A 21,073-nucleotide genomic window follows, 5' to 3' on the forward strand; every position below is an offset into this window, starting at 1 on the left:
GCTTTTAGAACCACATCTAGACAAAGACTATGTCTAAACTTTGTATTACATGCAGAAAGTTTGTACTTAGGTCAAGCGTCACTCTAGTCATGATAAAGCTGGCTACCTTTTGGCTATTGTTCTATCATAACTACTGCTACGTAACTACTTGCATCCCTCCATGATTATAATGTAGTAATTTGACATTTTTTAGCATTTCAAATGACAAACAAATTCACTTTATTTGATCCCCAAATTTATTTCCCAAAAACTCTTTCAAAGAGCCATCATATCAATGGGAAACACGCAGGTCCAAGACTTTACCATTAATTTTCATTCTTACAGTTTATAAGGATAAGTGGTGTGGGTAGTTTTTCCTGAAGCAAAAACCAAATGAAGTTAATAAGATGTAATTTCCTGTGTGAATCTTAACAGGCACAAGTAATTAGGTAACACTATAGATACTATGTTCAGTTAGCTAGACCAAAAAAAAAAAAAAAAAAATTTAAAACATCACATTCTACCCTTCTGCTCCAGCATGTATACATTATTCACAAGAATAACTAACAGCAATCAACCACCTGTGAAATCAGCTGTTCAAAGTACTTAACTGCATAACAGTTGATGTTAAGATGTGTTTGTGGGACTAGAAATAAAACATTAAACAGTTGTTGCAGAAGATGACCATAATATAAAAGTTTATACATATAAACTTTTTTCACTTTTTCTTCTCCCTACATAAAAGTAAAGGTAGCTGAAGATGTGTATGACTGATAAAAAGATGAGCAATAATGCATCATTTTGCACTTTTCACTGTGTGCAAGAGCAAGCAGAGACTAGATCAAAAAGTAGAGAGAAACAAGGAGGAGGACAGAGAAAAAGGATTCTACATATTAGCAAACACTAATTCATTGTTTCAGTACTGAAGTGATACTGGTTCTTCTAAATGGTTTGCCTTCAAAATTTCTCAAACCAGTCACAGTTAAGGTCCACAAGTTTTGGCACTGATACAGGAACATTTATCTGATCCTAAACCATGCGTAAACAGTTTTCCTCTCTGTTGGTCTTGCAGCTGGACAGACTGCTGCATTCACAAGACAATACTGCTTACAGGTTTTCAGACCTGAGCAAGCATTTCCATATGATACTGCATTTTATTGTGCATATCAATCAGACATTTGCAGGGAATCTCGGAATAAAAAATTATCATCTCCAACAGCAAACCACTTTTACTCATATCTCACACTAATAAAAACTTATTTCCTTCTCTTCTCCAATTCAGTAGATACAAATTCAGAAGTCACTGCTAGAAGGAAGTTTACCTAGTAGTTTTTCCAGACTGCGAGACAGAAATTCATCTAGTCTTACCAAGCTAGCGAGGGGATCATTAAAAATAAACAGTACTCTTCTTGATGTTGTTAGGCAGATATAACACTCGCCTCCTTCAAAATACAACAGTGGATTGAGTCTTGAGTAAGTTTGGATTAATACCTCGAAAGATCACTCAAGTTAAAGTACTTATAGCTACACCTTCACTAAAGATCACGTGCATTTTCTAGCCAACTACATTTAGTTTAATACTGTGATCACAAAAATCTAATGGACATTATCTACTGGAAAAAGAAAGCAAGAATACAGACATTTGCCCCACATCTCTGCTTCAGTAAAAGAAAAATAAGTTGGGGAAACAAGATGAGTTCAACACCTAAGCATGACTATTCTAATATAATTAATTTTATATAGATAACATTTATGAAATACAAAATTTTTAAATACAAAGTCAGACCATATTTGTAGTTGAGGAAATAAGAATCAAGTTTTTTAAATAAATTCCAGTGCAGCCTTAATGTGAAAGAAAAAAAAAATTACTCCTAGAAGACAAATATGTAAACCTTTCTGAATTACTATTTTCAGTAAGTAATTATTGTTAGAGCAAAGCTGTTCTAAATATTATTTAACTCTGTTTTAAAGTACACTTATCAGTTAGTCAAAAGACCTCTTAAAACAGGCTGCTTTGCTGTTGTTTGCAGACATTAAGAAAGCTTAATGATGCTGGTGAATTAAGTGTGTCCATCCTTAGCTGTGACACAGCTCTCTTCCTAGCTCTACCTATAGAATTGATTATTCAACAGCTTCAAAGATAGGAAAACAAAAGCTATTCTTCAACTGATGACAAGAAAAAAAATTGTTAAAGAGAACCCTTTGCCCAGTTGACTTACTATGAACAGATTAATAAAAAGTGGTAGACTGAAAGTGTCTCTCCTTCCTTTGACAGTAATTCATGTTAAGTTCAGTAACCTTACAGCTAAAGACTAAAACATAAAGTCTGAATAGCACAAGACCAAGGATAGATGAACGCTAAACAGAAGAAAGCCACCTATTAGAAGACGAACACATCCTAATGCTCACAGGAGGCAAACCCAACTCAATCATGCAGATGACGTTGCAATACTCTGAATTACCAGAGCAGTAATATGGACCACAATCTATAGTGGAACGGATCAAGATGACTTTTTTTTTTTCTTTTTTTTGGAATTAATACAAGGAAGATGACCTGGTCTTCAGGGTTCCCTTCTGAGTCTGTCTCCTAAGACAGAGATTAGTCCAGTTATGGCCCTGAAGTCATAGTCTGAGAGTGTCTTCAAAGGTATCTCTAAGGAAACCGTGTCATTCTGTGGTCAGATGATTTCTTGAATTAAAAAGGGGGGGAAACCCCAGAAAACAAAAATGTCTTCCATCATTACTGGTGTTCATCTTTCTCTGGAATGACATTTATTTATGGATTAACTGGGAAATCATCCCTTTCGGATTTTTCCGTTATTAGAAACATCCCCTTGAGGCACAAAAGCAATTTGAACAGGACTTGGAGATTCTGGTGGAAAGCTTTACTAGTGATAATAATAGCATCAAGTACTTGATTTTCATTTGTTTGCCTTCCCTTGGGTTCTAAAGACCTTGGGTCTGGCATGTTGTCATTCCTGTCAGACAAGCAGAAAAATAGAGAACTGGAAAACCAATTATAGCTGTTATTTTACTTCTGTTTTTTTAATTACCTTTGAAAGATCACCTATAAGAAAGAATGATCTTCATGTCAATTCTCTTAATTTCCCATAAGGAAGTCAGAGAAAGAGGTCTTTGTTTACCTTTTGTGATTCAAGTAAGGATGGTGGCCCTACTCAACTCAAGATGTCAGACAACAACATAGTTTGCTCTTTTCAGTGACTTGACTGCAAAATGTGAAAAGGCAGATAACTACAGCCTTTTCTCTGTCAGCTTATTTTCACTGCTCTACGTAGCACTGTGCTCTTACTTATTAAACAAATGAGGAAGGAAACCAAGAAACACCTCAAAGATGAAAGAACGGAGTGAAATCAGCTTACCCCCACAAATACACATAAGCATAAAGCAGACAAACCTACAAGCTAGATTTTGGCAAGAGAAATTTCTGGGAAGGAAAAAAAAAAAGCAGGAGGAGCTTGAAGGCTAAAAAGAAAGGTGATCCCCTTAAAAACCAAGATCTATCTAGGAGAATCCTAAACTATCTAAATAGATGATCATTTTGCAAAAGTAAAGCAAGTATAACAGAACACACAAGTTATGAAACATTTACTAAAAATTATTACAGAAACCTTCAGAACTTTCCATCCTTTCTCTCATCTATACATCTACACACCTTTTTACATGTAACGAACAACAGTTTTGCATGACAACAAATTATCAAATTGCTGAGCTCTGACCTACAAAATAAACTCTTAACCACCTTATCCTATTTTGCATTATCAAACACAACAAAAGCGTATCAAGTGACTGATGGTGAAGCAGTGCATTAATGGTTAGCCACCTGGAAATTGAAGGTGAACTGAACCTACCAGTTCCATCATAAACTACTACTGGTTTTAATGGCCCTGGGTTTTAAAAGCACAAAAGCAAAAATAAAACTGCTTAAAGACTTCATGATGCAACTAAACTACAAACATCACTGATAATTGCATCCTTCCTAATTCTTTTCATATTCTTCTCTAATATTTCACTGTGTCTTTGGCTGTAGCTATCTCTGAATATCAAACACTGGTTTAAAATACTAACTCAACCACTGACAAAAACAACAAAGCAAAATCTGACATGGACTGTAGGTGAGTGAAAGGAAAAGGCCACCATTTTTGACATTTTGCTTATATATTTTTAAACCATATTCCTTTTAATTACACAAATGAAGGTTAAAGATTTTTTTTTTTGCTGGCTTTAGTTAAAAGCTACAAAGTTAAAAATGCCAAACAAGAAAACAGTCACAACTGAGAAGAAATAAAACATGCAGGCAGAGGTAACAGTTATCATATTCCTTTGTGCCCAAGTTATGTGCCAAAAACATCGCAATGCAAGTGATCCAGATGCAGAGAGCATCACACATGGACAGCTTAAGTTTTGATAGTTGCCTGGTGTTTTGTCAATATTTTCCTCTGTCTTCTTTTCCTGGCTTTCCTGCACTTCTAAGTCCTCCTCAGGTGGGTGGATTATTACTGAAGGAATATCATCACTGGCAGGTGACACCAGCAATTCCTTGCCCTGAAGTGGACTTGGCTGGGCACCTGTGGTTGGCGGGTGGCTGCAGGTAGGACTGGAGGGTGGTGTGTTTTGAGGGGTAGTTACAGGGGTGGTACACCTTGAGGTTGCCGGGGTTCCAGCTCTTGAAGAAGGAAGAAGGTAATTGAGAAGAACTGACAAACGGCTTTCTCCTCTCAGGGAAATATTTGAGGCAGAGAGACCGGTTCGCAAAGAGTGGCGGGAGGCTGAAAGGCCTTCCCCTGAGATAAAACAAATGAAACACCATGAGGCTTACAACAGGGATACACTAAAAAAAAAAAAAAAAAAAAAAAAACACAAGACACCAATATGCATTAACAATTTACATAGTAAATTGCAAGCTTTACAGGCCAAAAGTGTCATACTCATGCAAGTAAGACAACAGATAAGAGCAAATCTGATTTCAGACATTAGAAAAGTTAGAAATTACTGATGAGCACTAATTGGAACGCCAAAGATATGTGGGAGAAGATATTATCTTAAAGTCAGTAAGATTTGTTAATGTAACAAAAAAAAAAAAAAATTGTATCTCTTGAAACTGACTCTTAAATTTTCCGAGAAGAGTTTCTCACTCCAAATTGCACAGCAGCTACCTTTAAGGCCATCCAAAAAAAAAAAAAAATGCATTAAAAAAATCATTAGCAGCCAAAACATTACAAGACTTCACAGTTAACTGTATCCTTTACATACAAAGAACTGTTAATTTCTAAAATTAAAATATTTCAAGAAGAACATGATCAAACATATCTAGCTGTCTTCCAATAGAAGTCTTGTTTAAATAAGAAGTTTCCTAGTCAGCTGTAGTCTCAATGTATAGTTTTGAAGAGGGCACGAGAATGAGATAGTCCCATCTCCCTTTTTGCTTACTGTGACTTACCAAGCATCCCCATTTGCCTAAAACCAAAATCCAATGTTACTTTTCTTGCCCTATCTAGTTTCAATGTCCAATTAATTTCATATAGAAGTGTTCCTTGTCATGGTGCTCTCAGATTTAAGTTTGTAATGGATTTCAGTTCTTCCTTAAGCAGTAAGAGAGAGAGTCTATCTTTGTATCAGTACACACTTCCATTAAGGTTTAGCAGTACCATTCCTCCCGTTTACCACTAACAGTTTTCCTGGGGTGGCAGACTCCTTGAGAAGAGTACTGCTTACTTCTCCTACAATCCCTGAAATCAAAAACGTGCTATTTTTATGTACCATGCCACCAACCAAGGAAACAGCAAACTAGACACGTTTAGTCTCACATTTATACTAGGCACTACAGAGACCAATACGTTGAACAACCCTAGAATAATTATACAAGAAGGAGGTGCAGAAAAGTATGCCTAGGTAAAGGTCACATATGTTTTTTCCCCCCGCTCTAAAAATGGAAGAGTGGATCCTATAGATACAAACTTGATTTAAATTAAGAAAGCAAGCCTCAAAGATCAGCTATTAAAACTGCAGTGCAGTAAAGACAAGAGGATCAATAAAGCAAACTGATGTAGTGATTAATATAGACAAAAATCAACCAATAATTAGACTTCCGTCAGTATATCTGTGATGAATCATGAACATGAGGAGCCTAAAAAGTATTACAGAGATATGTGTGTTTGGTTTACCAGTTTATTAGAGGGTAACCATAGGATTATAAAGAAAAAGTAAATCGGTATACACTGGCAAAGAATCCATCGTGTCATATTGGTTTCTTATTTCAGCATATCCTACATTCTATTGTAGGAATAGTATTAAGAATAAAATGCACTGCGAAGTGGAAGTGATACATGAAAAGTAACTGACAAGCAAGAGACCTTGAATACAAAATTCTCAGAATTACAACTGGGGATACAAGTGTTCAAGGACGGGCAAAACCAAGTTCATATGTGAAGTTTTCACGTTTGCTAAACAAAAGAGGAAAGTCAGAAGTTATAGAAGAAATTATGCTGGTAAAGAAATGAGCTGTATTAGAATTCCAGGAAAAAATAACTCAAACCATCAGGGAAATATTTAAGCATGTATTATATATTCACTAGCTAACAAAAATTATCAGCAAGCTCGGACGTTTGCTGAAGCATACTCCAAGTATGTATCAAACAGTTAAGTCCTTGTTGGGACCTCTCCAAGTGGAACATGTTCTAAGCAATGAGGTATCCTTCAAGACAGGAAAAGAACTTCACTTCAAGGAGCGATTCATGAAATTAGTATTAAGTTTTCACTAAACCAAAAAATTTCAGTCAAAATTATATGGGTATTAGTTAATGCAAGGCAAAAGAAAACAAAGAACAGAGATAAAAATAGAGGCCATAAGAAATATAAGAATAAAAATACACTGCTCTGCAGTATGTATTGCTATTCGGACTTTGGAACCGAATGTCTAGAGTAAAACGTATCGATATTCCAGCACATTTTCAGGAATCGATTCATTAAAAGAAGTGGTACAGCCTATAAAAAATATTACAAATACTTTTCTTGGGTTTGAGGTTTCTTTTCGCCCCTGTTAGATCCTTCTCTACAAAGAAGGTAAAAATAAAGTGTCCTAGCTAAAAGTTATTTCTTCACCGTTAGCATAATGAACTTTTTCTAGTCATATTAACATAACAACACTGGATTAAAACACAGTAATTGTCAGCATCACTGAACTCATGACATGACCACAAAGTAAATCTCCAGTATAAAGACTGAATAAGCAAGCAGGATCCATCTGACAAACTTATAAAGCTATGCCATGATGCTGAAATTCCTCAAACATTACACATTTTATTCAAGCATATCCTAAAAAACATTAGGATCAATGCAGGTCTATTTCTATACTTCAAAACAATAATGCATGCAGTGTATACAGGCACCAGTAGAACGTTTGAGTAAATTCAAAAATTTACGGAAATATCAGACAGCTACACGTAGCACACACTTATCATTAGTTCTTTGCTTATCAAGAAGGAAACACTTATCTGTTATTATCAGCTGAATTTCCTTCATCTCCCAGTGAGAACATTATTTAACAGGTTAGAACAAACTGGATGCTACAACTTATCTCACCATTTCGTTCAAGCAAGTGAGGGTCAGAATGTTTCTTGCCTATATCTGCAAAAGACCGAACCAGGGGAATCCGATTGCTGAATTTTTTCTCATTCTGATGATGGTGCCTTTTTAGAAGAGCCTCTCTCACGTTTTCTCTTATGGATTCATCGAGCTGGCCGGAGGCAATCATGTTGTCCAAAACCATATCTACACAATAGCAACAACAACAAAGAATATTTTATGTATAGCGATCAAATCTCTCCTTCACCACACTCAAACACTTAAGTTGCACCAAATAGTAAGAAAAAAAATTAAATCTATAAAAAAAAAAAAAAAGCTTTTTCTTTAGCAAAGTCATCTTCAAGAGTCCACAGGAAATTTTCAAAGATGTCACTAAACAAGCAAATGTGAGAATAAGGAAAGCACAACATGCGGATCCAAAAGACAGTATTTATTAGTAGCATCATTTTAAGAAAAAAGTTACTTAATATTTTATAACTTGTTGTCATTCACTTCAACTTTCTACAGCTACCCCCTTTCAAAAAAAACCATCTATGTATTCAACAACCCAGTACTAGAACTGAACACAGAGACAGAAACACTTCAGGAGAGTAGTGAAAGTTATTATAGAATGAGATGAATTCCCTACCTCCTCTGTCACCTTCAGACACTAAATTCCTGAGGCTCTCTACCAAACTACATGCGATTCACATGCTTTAGAAGAGGAAGTGTAATACAAAAGCTAGTTACATCATCTAAAACTAACTAATCAGCTGTCAAACAACATCAAGTTTCGAAAGGGAACCTCATCAGTATGCCCACACCAGGAAAGAAAGCCTGCAAGACTAGGAAAATATCTGCTGTGATTTTTAGCTCCTTTTTTTTTTTTTTTAATTAATTAAAACAAAAACATAAAAAAAACACACTAAAACCTGCACAAATCAACACAAACCTATGTGACAACTTTTAAAATATATTTTTCCAGTCTTAACTGATGTAATGAGAACCTAACTGCATTGGTAAACTGCAATTACATAGAACTTTTCACAATGAAAGAGGTTATGGCTCAGAATACCTTACAGACACAATTATATGCAGCAGTCTGTCAGTACAGTGCAGCTTTCTTCTGGGATTACTGGCAACACACAACCTTTTGTTACAGTTTCTCAAAAGGAAGCTGGCCACCCTTTCCCTCCTGTTTCTAATGAGAAACAGGAATACCTACTAGGTATTCCTGGCTCAATGAAACAAGACAATACATTTGTATGCCGAGTATTGTTATCCTACATGCTTAGTAATGGCACCTAAAACTAACTTGAAACAAATTCAATCTCTTAAGATACCCTAGTTCCAACTAAAATACCTGCTATTAAAAGAGCGCTGTTTACCCGTAATTAAGCAACAACTGTTTTTCTTATGTACTAAGATTACTGCTAAATTCAATTATTAAAAATAAATTAAACCTCAAAACTTTACTTTTACAAACCATGTATTGAACACTCTTACTCAGCAAGTCAGGAACACAGGAAGGGAATACCAATTTCCTGAGTGAAATTCGAAGATTTCAAACCAAAACAAAAAAAATGTTTCAAGCACTGCCAAAGTTTTTAATGCCAAAACACCTTGTCCTTCACCTACATGTTGGGCAGCCCTAAGCCTAGCATGATTCCTGAGAAGACATTCTACTGTGTGGTACCTGTAACAAGAGATACCAGGAAAACAATGTAAAAATAGTTCAAAGGTATTCAGGCTAAGCAGGTATATACATACAAATATGAAAAAGCCTTCAAAGCTGATTTTACAGTATCCAAAATGACCATGTGATTAGTGAGGACACTCAACATAGTAGGTCAAACAACATGTACAAAATTTATTTCTGCTCACCTCTTATAAAGGTGAAAAAAATACCAGATGTGCAACAATCAACTGCACTAATGGCATCAAGTTAACATCAGCCATGTTATGATTAATAATTATGGTACTAAAGTGCACAAATAAGTCCTAAAATGTTCTGGCAGATATTTACATTTCATCTGTAGAAACAAAGACAAAGAACACATTCCGGTATTAGAATATAAAGGCAAATTCTGGGCCTCATCCTAAAAAACGTAATGAGGAGGTCCTACTCATCCAGCGTAGCTCCTTGTAACTGAAGTTTATAGGATCAGCTCTTTACAACCAGATGAAGAAAACTGCAGTAAGCATGCACATACCTATTTCTTCAATATAGTATTTTCAAGAACAAAAAGACACCATCGAAAACGTCAAGATATAGATTAAAGTTTAGGGATATTTCTTAAAAAAAAAGTTTTGCTGCAACCTGCTATCTCATCTAGTGTGTTTGCTCTCATGTCCAACATGACCGTCCCATTAAGAATACAGCTTCGCAGTTCAAAGAGACTGTGCAGAGACAGAGTTGCTACATAAGGCTTGCTCCATCGATCACCACCATCTTCAACATCCTCTTCAAATTTTAGCCACCTGAAATGGATACACATACATACACTTATATATCTCCTGGAAGACAGACAATTTGGCAAGTAATCCCATTCTTCCCTATGACTTCTGTATGACATGTAACAGGAAATATAATCAGCTCATTCATACCAGCATTCATTTCCTCAGACAACCCAAATGATTAACAGTTACATTTTTATCAGGCCTCTTAACCACACTCAAATGTTTTAGTTTTCACTTCTTTCAGTTTGAACAATACCTGCCTATTCACAATTTCTTGCGAACAGTGTGGTTCTGTGCCTTGTTACTTGATTTGCATATCAGTTTCATCAGTATTTTAGGATTAGAAAGCTGTTTGAAACACACCATATGGAATGTTCAAGTCTTTTAGGGTGCTAAGTCAGACATAAGAGCTACGTAACACTAAAAATATGTAACTATAAACTGATCTTGATTCTGACTCACAGGCATTATGTAAATTGAACTTCTGCAAAAGCTAGCATGCAATAAGGTAATTGGAAGTACTGAATGCAGAAGAACTTATTACAATGCATATGTAGAAGGAAGCAATGAAACCAGTATGGGCCAGAATTAACTGTGGCATCCTTTAATGTCCACGCATGCAATTTGCAAACAAATAATCAAATACTATTTACAAAGAACATATGTAAATACCCTATTTTCTTTATGTTTGAGTAAAAGAAAACTGACATTTATGTATCAGCAATAACAGAGCAAAGAGATTTCTGAGGTTGTAAATACTGGGCTCCACGGCTGAACACCTGTATTTATAACCAAACACAGTTGTCCCTTTCACAATGCTTGGCATGATCAGTTTTAGGAAAATCAACTCAGCATTGTTAAGACTGAGTCTCTCTTGAGAAACCATATTGATTCTTCCAGAGTTGGACAAAAACAGCAAAAGTTTCAATTTGCTGAGTGTGAACTGGGTGAACAACTCCTATAGTTCATGAAATTTCTAACCTAGACCTGGTTTGCAGTTCTTTGAAACAGAATCACTAGAAGATACATGTTGAAACAATCTACTTTTATGTAGCATACCTAGCCGTTTCTTTCCATTCATATTCTTCTCCATCCCTGAAGCAAAGTTCATCCATTTCAGTGAAGAGATCATGGGGAATGTGTTCATCATCATCTTCAGTACCCAAGATAAATTGCACTCGTTGGGATGGCGTGTCTTGAAGAAAAGGATAAACTGAACAATTAACAGAATTCATACTTCCATTATGCAAGAAACACCACATAAGAGTTAAGTCTCCTGCTCTCAGCTAGAAATATGCAGCACAATATCCTCTTCAAGAGGGAGGAGGAACAAAAGAAACATGGACATTTCTTTAGAAGGAGACCCTTTTAAAATTTTTCATTGTTTCTGAAAACAAAACATCTGGAAATTTGTGTTTATGTAACACAATTAAGTATTTTTAGCTCTTCTACAGAGTTAAGAATATGAAAATAAACATCAACAGCAAAATTAGTAAGAAAGTAAAAATTAATATACCAAAGGGCTAGAAACCTTGTTTTTACTTTGAGAACAAGATGAATGATACCATCATGACACAGATATAAACTAAAGAAGAAAGGAAAAAAAAAAAAAAAGGAGAAAAACAGGTCAACAGAATAAATACTCTGACTTACAGACTGGCTGCCCTAGTAATAATTCAAGATGCTAAATAGGGATTGCTTTTTTCTTCCTCCCACCCTCCTACTCTACATAGTGGGTAGCCAGGTACTTATATTATTAGAGCCGCAGATTTTTCAACAGCCTGTCACTACTGATGTAGCATGGACAAAACCATTACCTTTCTCATCGCATGGTTGGATTACTGTACATAAATTAGCATAGGAAAGTAGAAACTACAGAGCTAAAATGTTGAGGAAATATTTTAACTTCTCATAGTATAATGCCTAATGGAACAGGCTCAGTAATAACTTGTAACAAAATTTAACTCTTTTTTGATCAAATATAAGTAGTGAGCTTCACTGCTATGAGCAAAACTTTTAAAAAAACAATGATAAAAACACACAGTTTTACCAATATTTTTAATACCTATACACAGATCTTATTTCAACTCAAGGAAGAGCTTTCAAATTACAAGGGTTCAATAACATAGTATTCACAATGGTACCTCAAGGAAGGTCAGAGGTAGAAAATCCAGGTACATCTCAATTTTAAAAACTTTACTTTGTTCACCAAAACATCACACTCAGCTGCTAGATCTGACCATACAACTGTATGCTTCCACTGCAGAAGGAAGACCGCCTTTTAGATTCAGACATAAAATCTGAATGACTAATAAACTTCTTTCAGAATTGAATTTTGCTTTTGCATTGTTGTTCTAGCATACATCAGCATCCAGTAAAATAATTGTGAAATGAACTCCTGAATACAAGCAACAGTTATTATCAACAAAGACCTACAGCAGATTGTTTCTGTCCCAAACCCAACATATCCCAAGAATCCTGCCACATCCTGTGTATCCAGGATAGAGAAGTGACCAGAAGAAAGAAGTGAATTTCTATCTATTTAATATTACTTGCTGTTTCAGAACCTGTATGGCAATACTCTACAAACATAAGATCAAATGATAATAAATTGTATTCGTGTGGGGAAGTTTTGAAGACAGAAGAAACTAAGAGCTATAAGAGATTGGTAAAGGGGACTTGTGAAAGCATTCCCATGTGAAAACTCCTTTGTTTCAGGGAACTGGCCCCATGTAGAACATGGTTTAGTCATACGAAGGCGACAGTGAACAGCATGGTGTCCACGCTTTAAGTGTAACATTGCACCATAACTTTCCCATTCATTACAGCCTAGGAATAAAAGAGGGTTTGAGGTCTTGAAGAAAAACTGCTGAGAGTACTGCCGAGAAATTTCATTTCAGAGAATGATATGACAAAATTGTCATCTCTTGAGGATAAGGTGCAGGCCATGGGGGTGGTGTCTGATCCAAACAAAAACTTAGGAGGCAGTACAGTACATTTACTAGCGGACGGCAAGAAGGCTGAAGTAAATATTTTAATAGATCATTGGTCAAATTACCACAGCAAATGCTGCTTCACAGCTCTGTTCATGTTCTCAAAAATCTTGAGTGACAGAGGAAGAATAACACAAGAGTACACAATCTGAAAAAAGGTGTCTAATTTAAATAACAAATTTTTATGCTACAGGTGAGTATTACGAAGCTCTGGTCTAACCTATTCAGTGCAGGCTGCTGAACATTCATGCAGACACCTGGATGAAGTCCAACAGCTTATGATTTAGATAAAACACAACCACAAAATCCTTGGCTGTTTGTACACAGAAAGACATTAATTACAGTGAGAATAAAAGAAACAGCACAAAACAAACAACATTTAAGCACAGAGTAACTACTACAAGTCTGTTTTCAGGAGACACAAAACTCACACAACAGATTTCTTACCATATGATGGAGATTCTCGGCCATCCTCTCTGTCAGTTTCTTTTTCTTTTTTTCTTCTGTGATGCCTGTGCCCACGATGCCTATGCCGTCGACGGCCTTGCTTTCCAAATGGAACGTGAACTCCAATATACACAGCTCTGTGGCCTTTTCAAGAAAGTTTAAAAGGAAACAATTAAACAAAAAATGATCTCCTGCCCAAATTTAGTGTCTTAGTCAAAAAGACAAGGAGTTTGACAAAAAGAACCCCAAAAGCACTTGGCAAAAGTTTAGTGAACTAGTATTACCATTACCAACTCAGTTGTGAAACAATATAGAAACACAAGCTTGACCTGTAAGACTGAAAGAAGTTACTTGATAAACACCAGGGCAAGGCAGAGAAATTACATGATACTCCTCTTGTTTGCAGGGATTGGTATCAGGATAGTCATTACAATGGCAGGATGTAATCCGCTAGTTCAGTTTATGAACTTCATTAAGAAATTATCCATTGTTTAGTGCCTGCAAGTTTTCTCTGCTTGAATGAACTGCCAATATTTCTTCAAGTAGCACGTGACACATCTAGGTGAACCTGATGTTCAACTATACCATTAATTTAGTACCTATTTAGGAGTGTAAAAGGCACTTATATTTGCAAGTGTATGCCAAAACATCAAACAATTTACAGAGAAGGCTGGGAGGGGGTGAGGGGTGTTTATTCTAGAATTTTTAAATAAATTTAAGCAGTGCAACCTCAAATTAATACATACTGCTCTTTAAAACATGTACTTTCGACATTTGTTTTTCTTTTGACCTTTCACATTAAAGCAATACTAACATCAACAACTTTGCAAAAGAAATCAATCAACAGATTGTTATGAACATATTACTACCATGTCTCCTGTAAGGGAGTTAGCATATACAATAACCTTTTCAATTCCTTTTTAAACAAACAATCTCAGGAAGAGACACATTAACTATAAGCCTGAAAGTTAACACTAGATACTTTGTTTCATACTGTAGAAGAGTTATTAAAGACGACTGACATTAACAAAAGGAAAAGGAAGTGGTTTTCCAGCTCTTAAAAGAGATGCAAATTCAGCAAATTTATAGAAGACAAGCAAGCCCTAGGAGTTGTGACTGTACAAATGCATGCACTTATGTATGTGTGTATAGCACACACACACACACACACACACACACTAGATTAAGGATACTGAAAAATTCTGGTGATGACAGAGCTTTAAAGAAATAAGGAGTGGTAGTACGTCAAACTTGCTTTCCAAGAAAAGAATATCTAAGCCCAAAAAGATACACAAAACTTTTATAAATCAGTATTTTACAGTGCTACATGAGCAGAAAGACTAAGCAAAAATCAGGAATAATGCACAAGTAAATTCCACATTTAATTAATTTGGTCAAGATTCCTTTTCAAATTAGAAGACCTGATTCTTGACAGACTTCCAACACCAGCTTTAATTAGAGTCGACTGATTGGCACTATGACCAAATCTGAAATTAAGCATATTAAAAGCTACTTGTTTCCCTGTAAGAGTGGAAAACAGATTAATTTGTTGAAGCATTTATCAGTCCTATTTATAGAGAAAGACTTTTCCTTTGTGAGCTTCTTCCAACAAGAACATTCAGCCCCTGTCAGGCAGCCTGCACAATGCAATTCCCAGAGAAATTAATGACATCTAAAAATATATCAATGCACTTGATAGATAATATGACTAGGTACCATTAACAATGGTCACGTTACTGATACCCTTGTGACACAATAATCTTATGTATAGAGAAGACAAAAGTACTAGGTTCAAGAATAGCTGCATTACATACCACCCCCCACTCAAAGCTGCCACTCAAACCCACCACTCACTGCAAATGCTGTTACCATCCCTCCTGGGATTTTTCTTTCATTTTATATATTCAATTAGCAAGTATTAAACTGTAGTTATACATATATAGTTAAACAGTTTTACTAATCGTCAGTGTTTGATTTTTTTGCAGGTACTATTTTTTCCCTAAGAGAAACTCAATCATATTTCTAGTAATAAGAGCATTTTATATTATCAGCTCTTTTTTTAATATTCTTAATAAGACTGTTTTAAGCATGCATTTTGATCATTGCACCAAAAAAACTTGCAGGTGATTACTTTCTAGAAAATTTCAGGCACCTGAAATTGTTCAAGATTCTGCTTCCTGAAAAATTAGGAGGACTTCCACATTTTGGTCTCTTGCTGTGTCCATAAATTAAGACAAAAATCCCACATTGCTTTCTTTACTATAGAACAAACAAAAAACGCATATATATTTTTTTCAAGAGCCTCCATCTTAAACAGTGCACCCTGCTATTGCAAAAATTAGCCTTTGTAATAGTGTAGTCAAAGACCATGTTGCTGTATGGAGGAGAGGTGAAACAAGGAAACGAGAAGTTTATCTCCTATTACAAAAGTGCAGTCTGGTTGAAATTTTTTTTTCAGTAGAAAAGTTTGGAGGAGACCAGATACCTTGCAAGGGAACAGGTAAAAGCTAGGGAAAACTGAGCTGAAATAAGCAACAAACTGAAGGTGTTTTTCAACAACCTGCAACCATAGCAAATTGCTTTCCTACCCAAAATGCACTGAATTCTCAGCTATCACTATGTCCAGGTGCCTCAGAGCTGCTTGAAGGCACACCAAGTAGGCACTGCCAACTAAGTCCTCAACCTGAGCAGTCAGCCCACAACGTATGATATTACTTTCTACTCCAGAAGGGAACTTTCAAGGAAGTCCCTTCTCACTACCCTAACAGATTAAAGTATCACAAAGACAGGGGAACACACTAGCAGTGGGTTGTCCTACCCTTCAGCCCACGCTGCCCAGAAGCAACTACTGTATGAATAGCTATTTCCTCATGTAGACACTGTCTTGCAAGCAAATGTAAAACAAGAATACCTTCCCCAAATCACTTCTGTATACGCAAAGTGATGAGAGTGCTACACCTGCAGCTGAGTTTTGGGACTAACGTGAAATGCTGACAAGCAAGATGATTTTCAGCTATTATTAATTAAAAAGCATTACAATCCAATGTAATTCTATCAGAATGACTTCAAGAAAAAACTTGATGTTGAAAAAGAGCCTCTGAAATAATTTTTGTTTCCTTTTTCAAAGCAAGCATGAGGGGTGGCAATACAATAGACTAACCAAGGAAAGTTTGGATATTGCGAACAGCAGCTTATGAGTGCACCAGACTGTTCCTTAAGAAAGGAACCTTTTTTTAGTATCAGGAACATTCATAAACAAAGAAATCTCCACTGCTACCTAGCAAATACAAAACTACTGCTGTTGGGTATACTACCATGATTATCCAAAAACACGTTGCAGGTATATTCAGCAAAACTGTATAACAAAGGTTGGACAAGCTGAACATTGATTCTAACTCTAAAAGTAAAGCACTGAGAAGCCCTCTGAAAATAAAGACAGCTGTATTGAGTAGGTCTGTGTTCCCTTAAGTTTCATTATTCAGATAGGAGCAATTAATGTTTACAGATGGATAGATAAAGATTTACTTGTTTTTCCTTGTAAACTGTGTTTGTAAGAACACATGGATTTTTTTTTTTTCCTTCATTCCCAATGAATTGGGCAAAACAACTTGCAGTTCCTTTCACCCTGGCCAAAAACAAGCCAGAAAGGCAAGTAATATAAACACAATGTAGAAAAAGTTAATCCTGAAAAGGTCTGAATTCGTATTACTAGCATCAGTTTTATTTCCAAAAGGAATGCAATCTTTTACTTGAATAGTGTTTCAAAAGCTTGAAAGGTACAATTATGTGACCTTCAAAGCTTTACTCACACAAACATCTGTACCACAGTACCACTCTCAAGCAAAGCTTGTTATAGAATTACTTTAAACCAATAATCAATAGAATTAGTAGACTGCCCAATACTAAATTTAGTAATACAAAGCTCAAGAGATAATTGTTCATTTTAATCTAACATGACTTTATCCAAGCTTAGCTGTTCAAATCCATGAAGAGTATTTACTACTTAAGGTCCTTATCAGTATGAAACAAATTCAAACGTTAGGAGCTTGCTACATGTCTCCACCACGTGATTGGTCTTACTCCAAAAGTCAGTTTATATCAAGTCCTAGAATTCCTGACAGAATAGAAAATGCTCTGTTTCAGTTCCCTGATTTCTTCCCAAAGCCCCTAAGAAGTGGTAATAGAAAACTTCTGAAGTTCAAGAGAGATCAAAAACATGTATCCAAAAATGCTCTGATGTGGCAACCCTGTAAGTACAATTCCACAAAGAACCTTCTTTTTTCTAACCATCAGTTAGCTAAATGCCTTTTTAACCTTCATACAAAGGATATTCTTCCACATGTTAAGAAGGGAAAGCGAAGAAAATCCAAGTTAATACCTATGTGAATTCTCAAACCCTGTTACATAGAAATTTGAACTGCAGAGATTATATATTAATTATGGTTGTAAGGGACATCTGGAGGTGGGCTATCTGGTCCAATCTTGCTCAAAGTATGGCCAACTTCAAAGCTGAAGTCATCTTTTTGATCAAGTTGGTCAGGATGACAACCAGCCAAGCTTTGACTATCTGTAAGGACAGATACTCTACAGCCTCTCCGGGCAACCTATTCCAACATGTAACAACATACTGCATGAAAAAAATTTCCTACTATCTAATCGGCACTTTCAGTACTGCATCTTGTGTGTGCTCCCTCTCACTCTTTCACTGTGCACCTCCAACAAGAGTCTGACTCCATCTTCTCCATAGGCTCCCAACAGTCTGCTGAAGACAAAAACTTCATGACAAGAATTACTATTTTTCCAAAAATCTTCAAATAGTAATCTGACGATAGATGATTTATTTTACATGGGAGCCTTTATTTAATCAAATAATGTCAATCTATCTTGTCCCAGCATGGACCTTTCCAGTACGGAAAAACTGGAGGATCTGCAGGAGAGATGCTAATCTGTTCCTTAAGACCATAAAACAGGGAGAAAAAAGCAGCTGTTCAATGTCTTCTAACTCACATCCCCAAACACATTACCCTAGTAGGAAGTATTTGAAATCTATCATTGTCTTATGCCCTGACAGTAATTCCCCTTAGATCACAGAAAGTACTTGTACGCACGAAAATAAGCTCAATGCAATTTGTTAGCACAACTTCTACCTTTTCTGTCACAGGTCTGCTCCGAAGACAGAAGCACACAAATAGGAAGAATAATCTTAGGTGGATGAAAGAAGTAAAGAATGAGAACAAGAAAGTCTTTTTGTGCCCCCAAAAACTTGACAGCCCAAGGTCTTCTCCAAGTATTCTCTGCTCTGGTGAAACTTAAGGAACAAGTAGAACTCCTCATTTACACACACACCCCCTTTTGTTTAAAGTTAATTTATTTATAGTGAAAATTCTGAAAAATTCACTCAAGTCAGTAATTCACTGAAAATACTCCTACCATGCTAATTCTCTAATTTTCTAATTAAATGTAATGCACATTTCTGAAGTATGCAATTAAACATACAATTTAATATTCATAGTGAAGTTCTCCGTGAGATACAAACTAAGTATTTCAAATTAAACAGCAGTATTTTAGCTTATTCTATGAACTTCTCTCACACAAAACAGTCCCAAGAAACAGTCAAAATTGTTTTCTCAGGAACTAATGCAGTAAGAGTAAACATAAAATATTTTAATATAATCTTGTTCTTCCATATTATTACCAAGGATTCTTTTTCTGCGCTTTGTTAGAAGAATTATGTGACAAAATTTATCTCTTGCTTTCAGAATAAAACACTTGAAATAAAATTTTATAACCAATTCTATACAAAGGAGTAAAGACAATTCTTTCATGGGACAGTTACATGCCATAGTTGGAGGCCAAAGCTTCTCCACAGTGCAGCATATTTTAGAATCTGTTAAGCCTCCTGGGCTGTATTCTCAAATCTCCTGTTGCCTAGTAATTAAGTATATCTGAGAATATGCTCTTTATACTGAAATACTTGGACAGATAAAATTGAGAAGTAGAATCCAAAAATCTAGTATGCATAGCATATGGTAAAACTGCTCAGTAAGAGTGTTTTCTCACTACACAATGAAAGAGAGCATCATATTACATTGACTGGCAGAAATAGTAAATGTCAGACTTCTCATTGCACACAGAAGTGATTTTTTTTTTCTTGAGTTAAAACCAAATACAAGTTGGTAGTGGAAGTCATAAGAGAAAAATGCACTGAACGTTTCTATTTGACACAATCAACAACGTTCAAGAAGGCGTTACCAGTAATTACATTAGACATGCAAGTAGTAATAGTAATAGGGAAAGCTTAGTGCCAGCTGACAGAGCTGCCCAGGGATTCTAGCACTGTACGTCCATCCCAAGTCTTTGTGGTCCATTGCCAGCACCGATCTCCCTCACCAGGGAAAGGAGCCAGCACTTGGTACCTGTAGGAGGGGGACTAGCTGCCTTTGCATCGTATGTCCAAGTCAGACTGTAGTTGGGCCCCACACTTTATCTGAGCTGAAGATTCTTGGTCCATCCCGTCTCTGCAGCAGCGCTCAGGAAAAAGGATACATACCCGAGATAATTTCAAAGAGTTGTTTCTGCTGGAGGAGAGATAACCTAGATATACACAATTCAATCAAAAGTCCCATTAAGAACAAAGATTGGCCCTTCGTGCACTACTAAAGAAACCAACGTTCTCAGCCCTTCACAGATGCCATACCCTGTAAGAACACTAGGCTTCCACATTCATATCACAGTGCTTGTAAAGCATTTCAGAAGAAACATTTGCAAGAATGTTTTCCTGCTTCATCAATGGGCCACAAATACATTCTTATTACAAATTTGATCACCCCTCAACTCTTTTAAACTGCTGCATACATCTTTAAATGGATCAGCTTGCCCTCGAGTGTATCTATTTCCTAGTAATGCAAGATATTAAAAATATTAGAGAGAATCTTGCCTCATGTAAGGGTTACGCTTTCTGAGAAAAGAAAAAGAAAAAAAAACAAATCAAACTTTCACACATTCTTTACAAAATAAGAAATGTTCAGAAATAAAAACCTCACACTTTAAAAGCTTTAAACTGCTGTGAAACATTAGCTTTCAGTGAATTGCAAGTGGAAAAGTGTCATCCATTCAGAAATACTTTTGACATCAAGTCACAGGTTTAGCTAATTTTTAGAAAAACTGTTTTCAAAAGAGATTAAAAATAGTAAGATAAATATTATCAAAAGCCATCAAGAAACAACAGGTGGCAGAATCAAGTACAGTCTCTTATTTCTTCTGCCTCATCTCAAAAATTTTAAATTTGAGCAATCTGGGGCCATCAAATTCACTGCAAGTTTTAAGTTTCAATTGGTGCTGTTTGGTAAAACTTCAGTTTTATAGCCGCACTACTTGAATAACAATTTTACATATGTTTCAGATTATAAAACTGCAGTTAGTAACCTTTTTATAAAATTTCTGATGCAGTCAGAATAGAAACACTACATAATGTTCATACAGATAAAAAGTTTGAAAATGAAAAAAGTTAGGACACAGGTCTTATGATACACTTTTAAAAAGCATTGCTTCCATCTTACTCTATTTTACATTAAATATTTATTTTACATCTTTATGTAAAAGGCATTTGTTTT

General features: G+C 35.8%; 1 protein-coding gene across 4 annotated transcripts in view; it reads right to left on the minus strand.

Moving 5' to 3' along the window:
- SLC4A7 (solute carrier family 4 member 7) overlaps positions 1-21,073 on the minus strand; it is a 93,992-nt gene that overhangs the window by 31,944 nt on the left and 40,975 nt on the right. For 2 of the 4 annotated variants that reach the window (XM_082479988.1, XM_082479987.1), the window contains exons 3-6: positions 13,461-13,604; positions 11,080-11,215; positions 9,881-10,041; positions 7,579-7,767 (exon numbers count right to left, since the gene is read on the minus strand). In XM_082479988.1, coding sequence (XP_082336114.1) covers positions 7,579-7,767; positions 9,881-10,041; positions 11,080-11,215; positions 13,461-13,604 — 630 coding nt within the window. Of the gene's footprint in view, positions 1-4,412; positions 4,782-7,578; positions 7,768-9,880; positions 10,042-11,079; positions 11,216-13,460; positions 13,605-21,073 lie in introns of all 4 variants that reach the window. The other 2 variants (XM_082479986.1, XM_082479985.1) reach the window with 2 other exon arrangements.

This window comes from Vanellus vanellus (assembly GCF_965231255.1).
Source record: "Vanellus vanellus genome assembly, chromosome: 2".
Lineage (NCBI taxonomy): Eukaryota > Metazoa > Chordata > Aves > Charadriiformes > Charadriidae > Vanellus > Vanellus vanellus.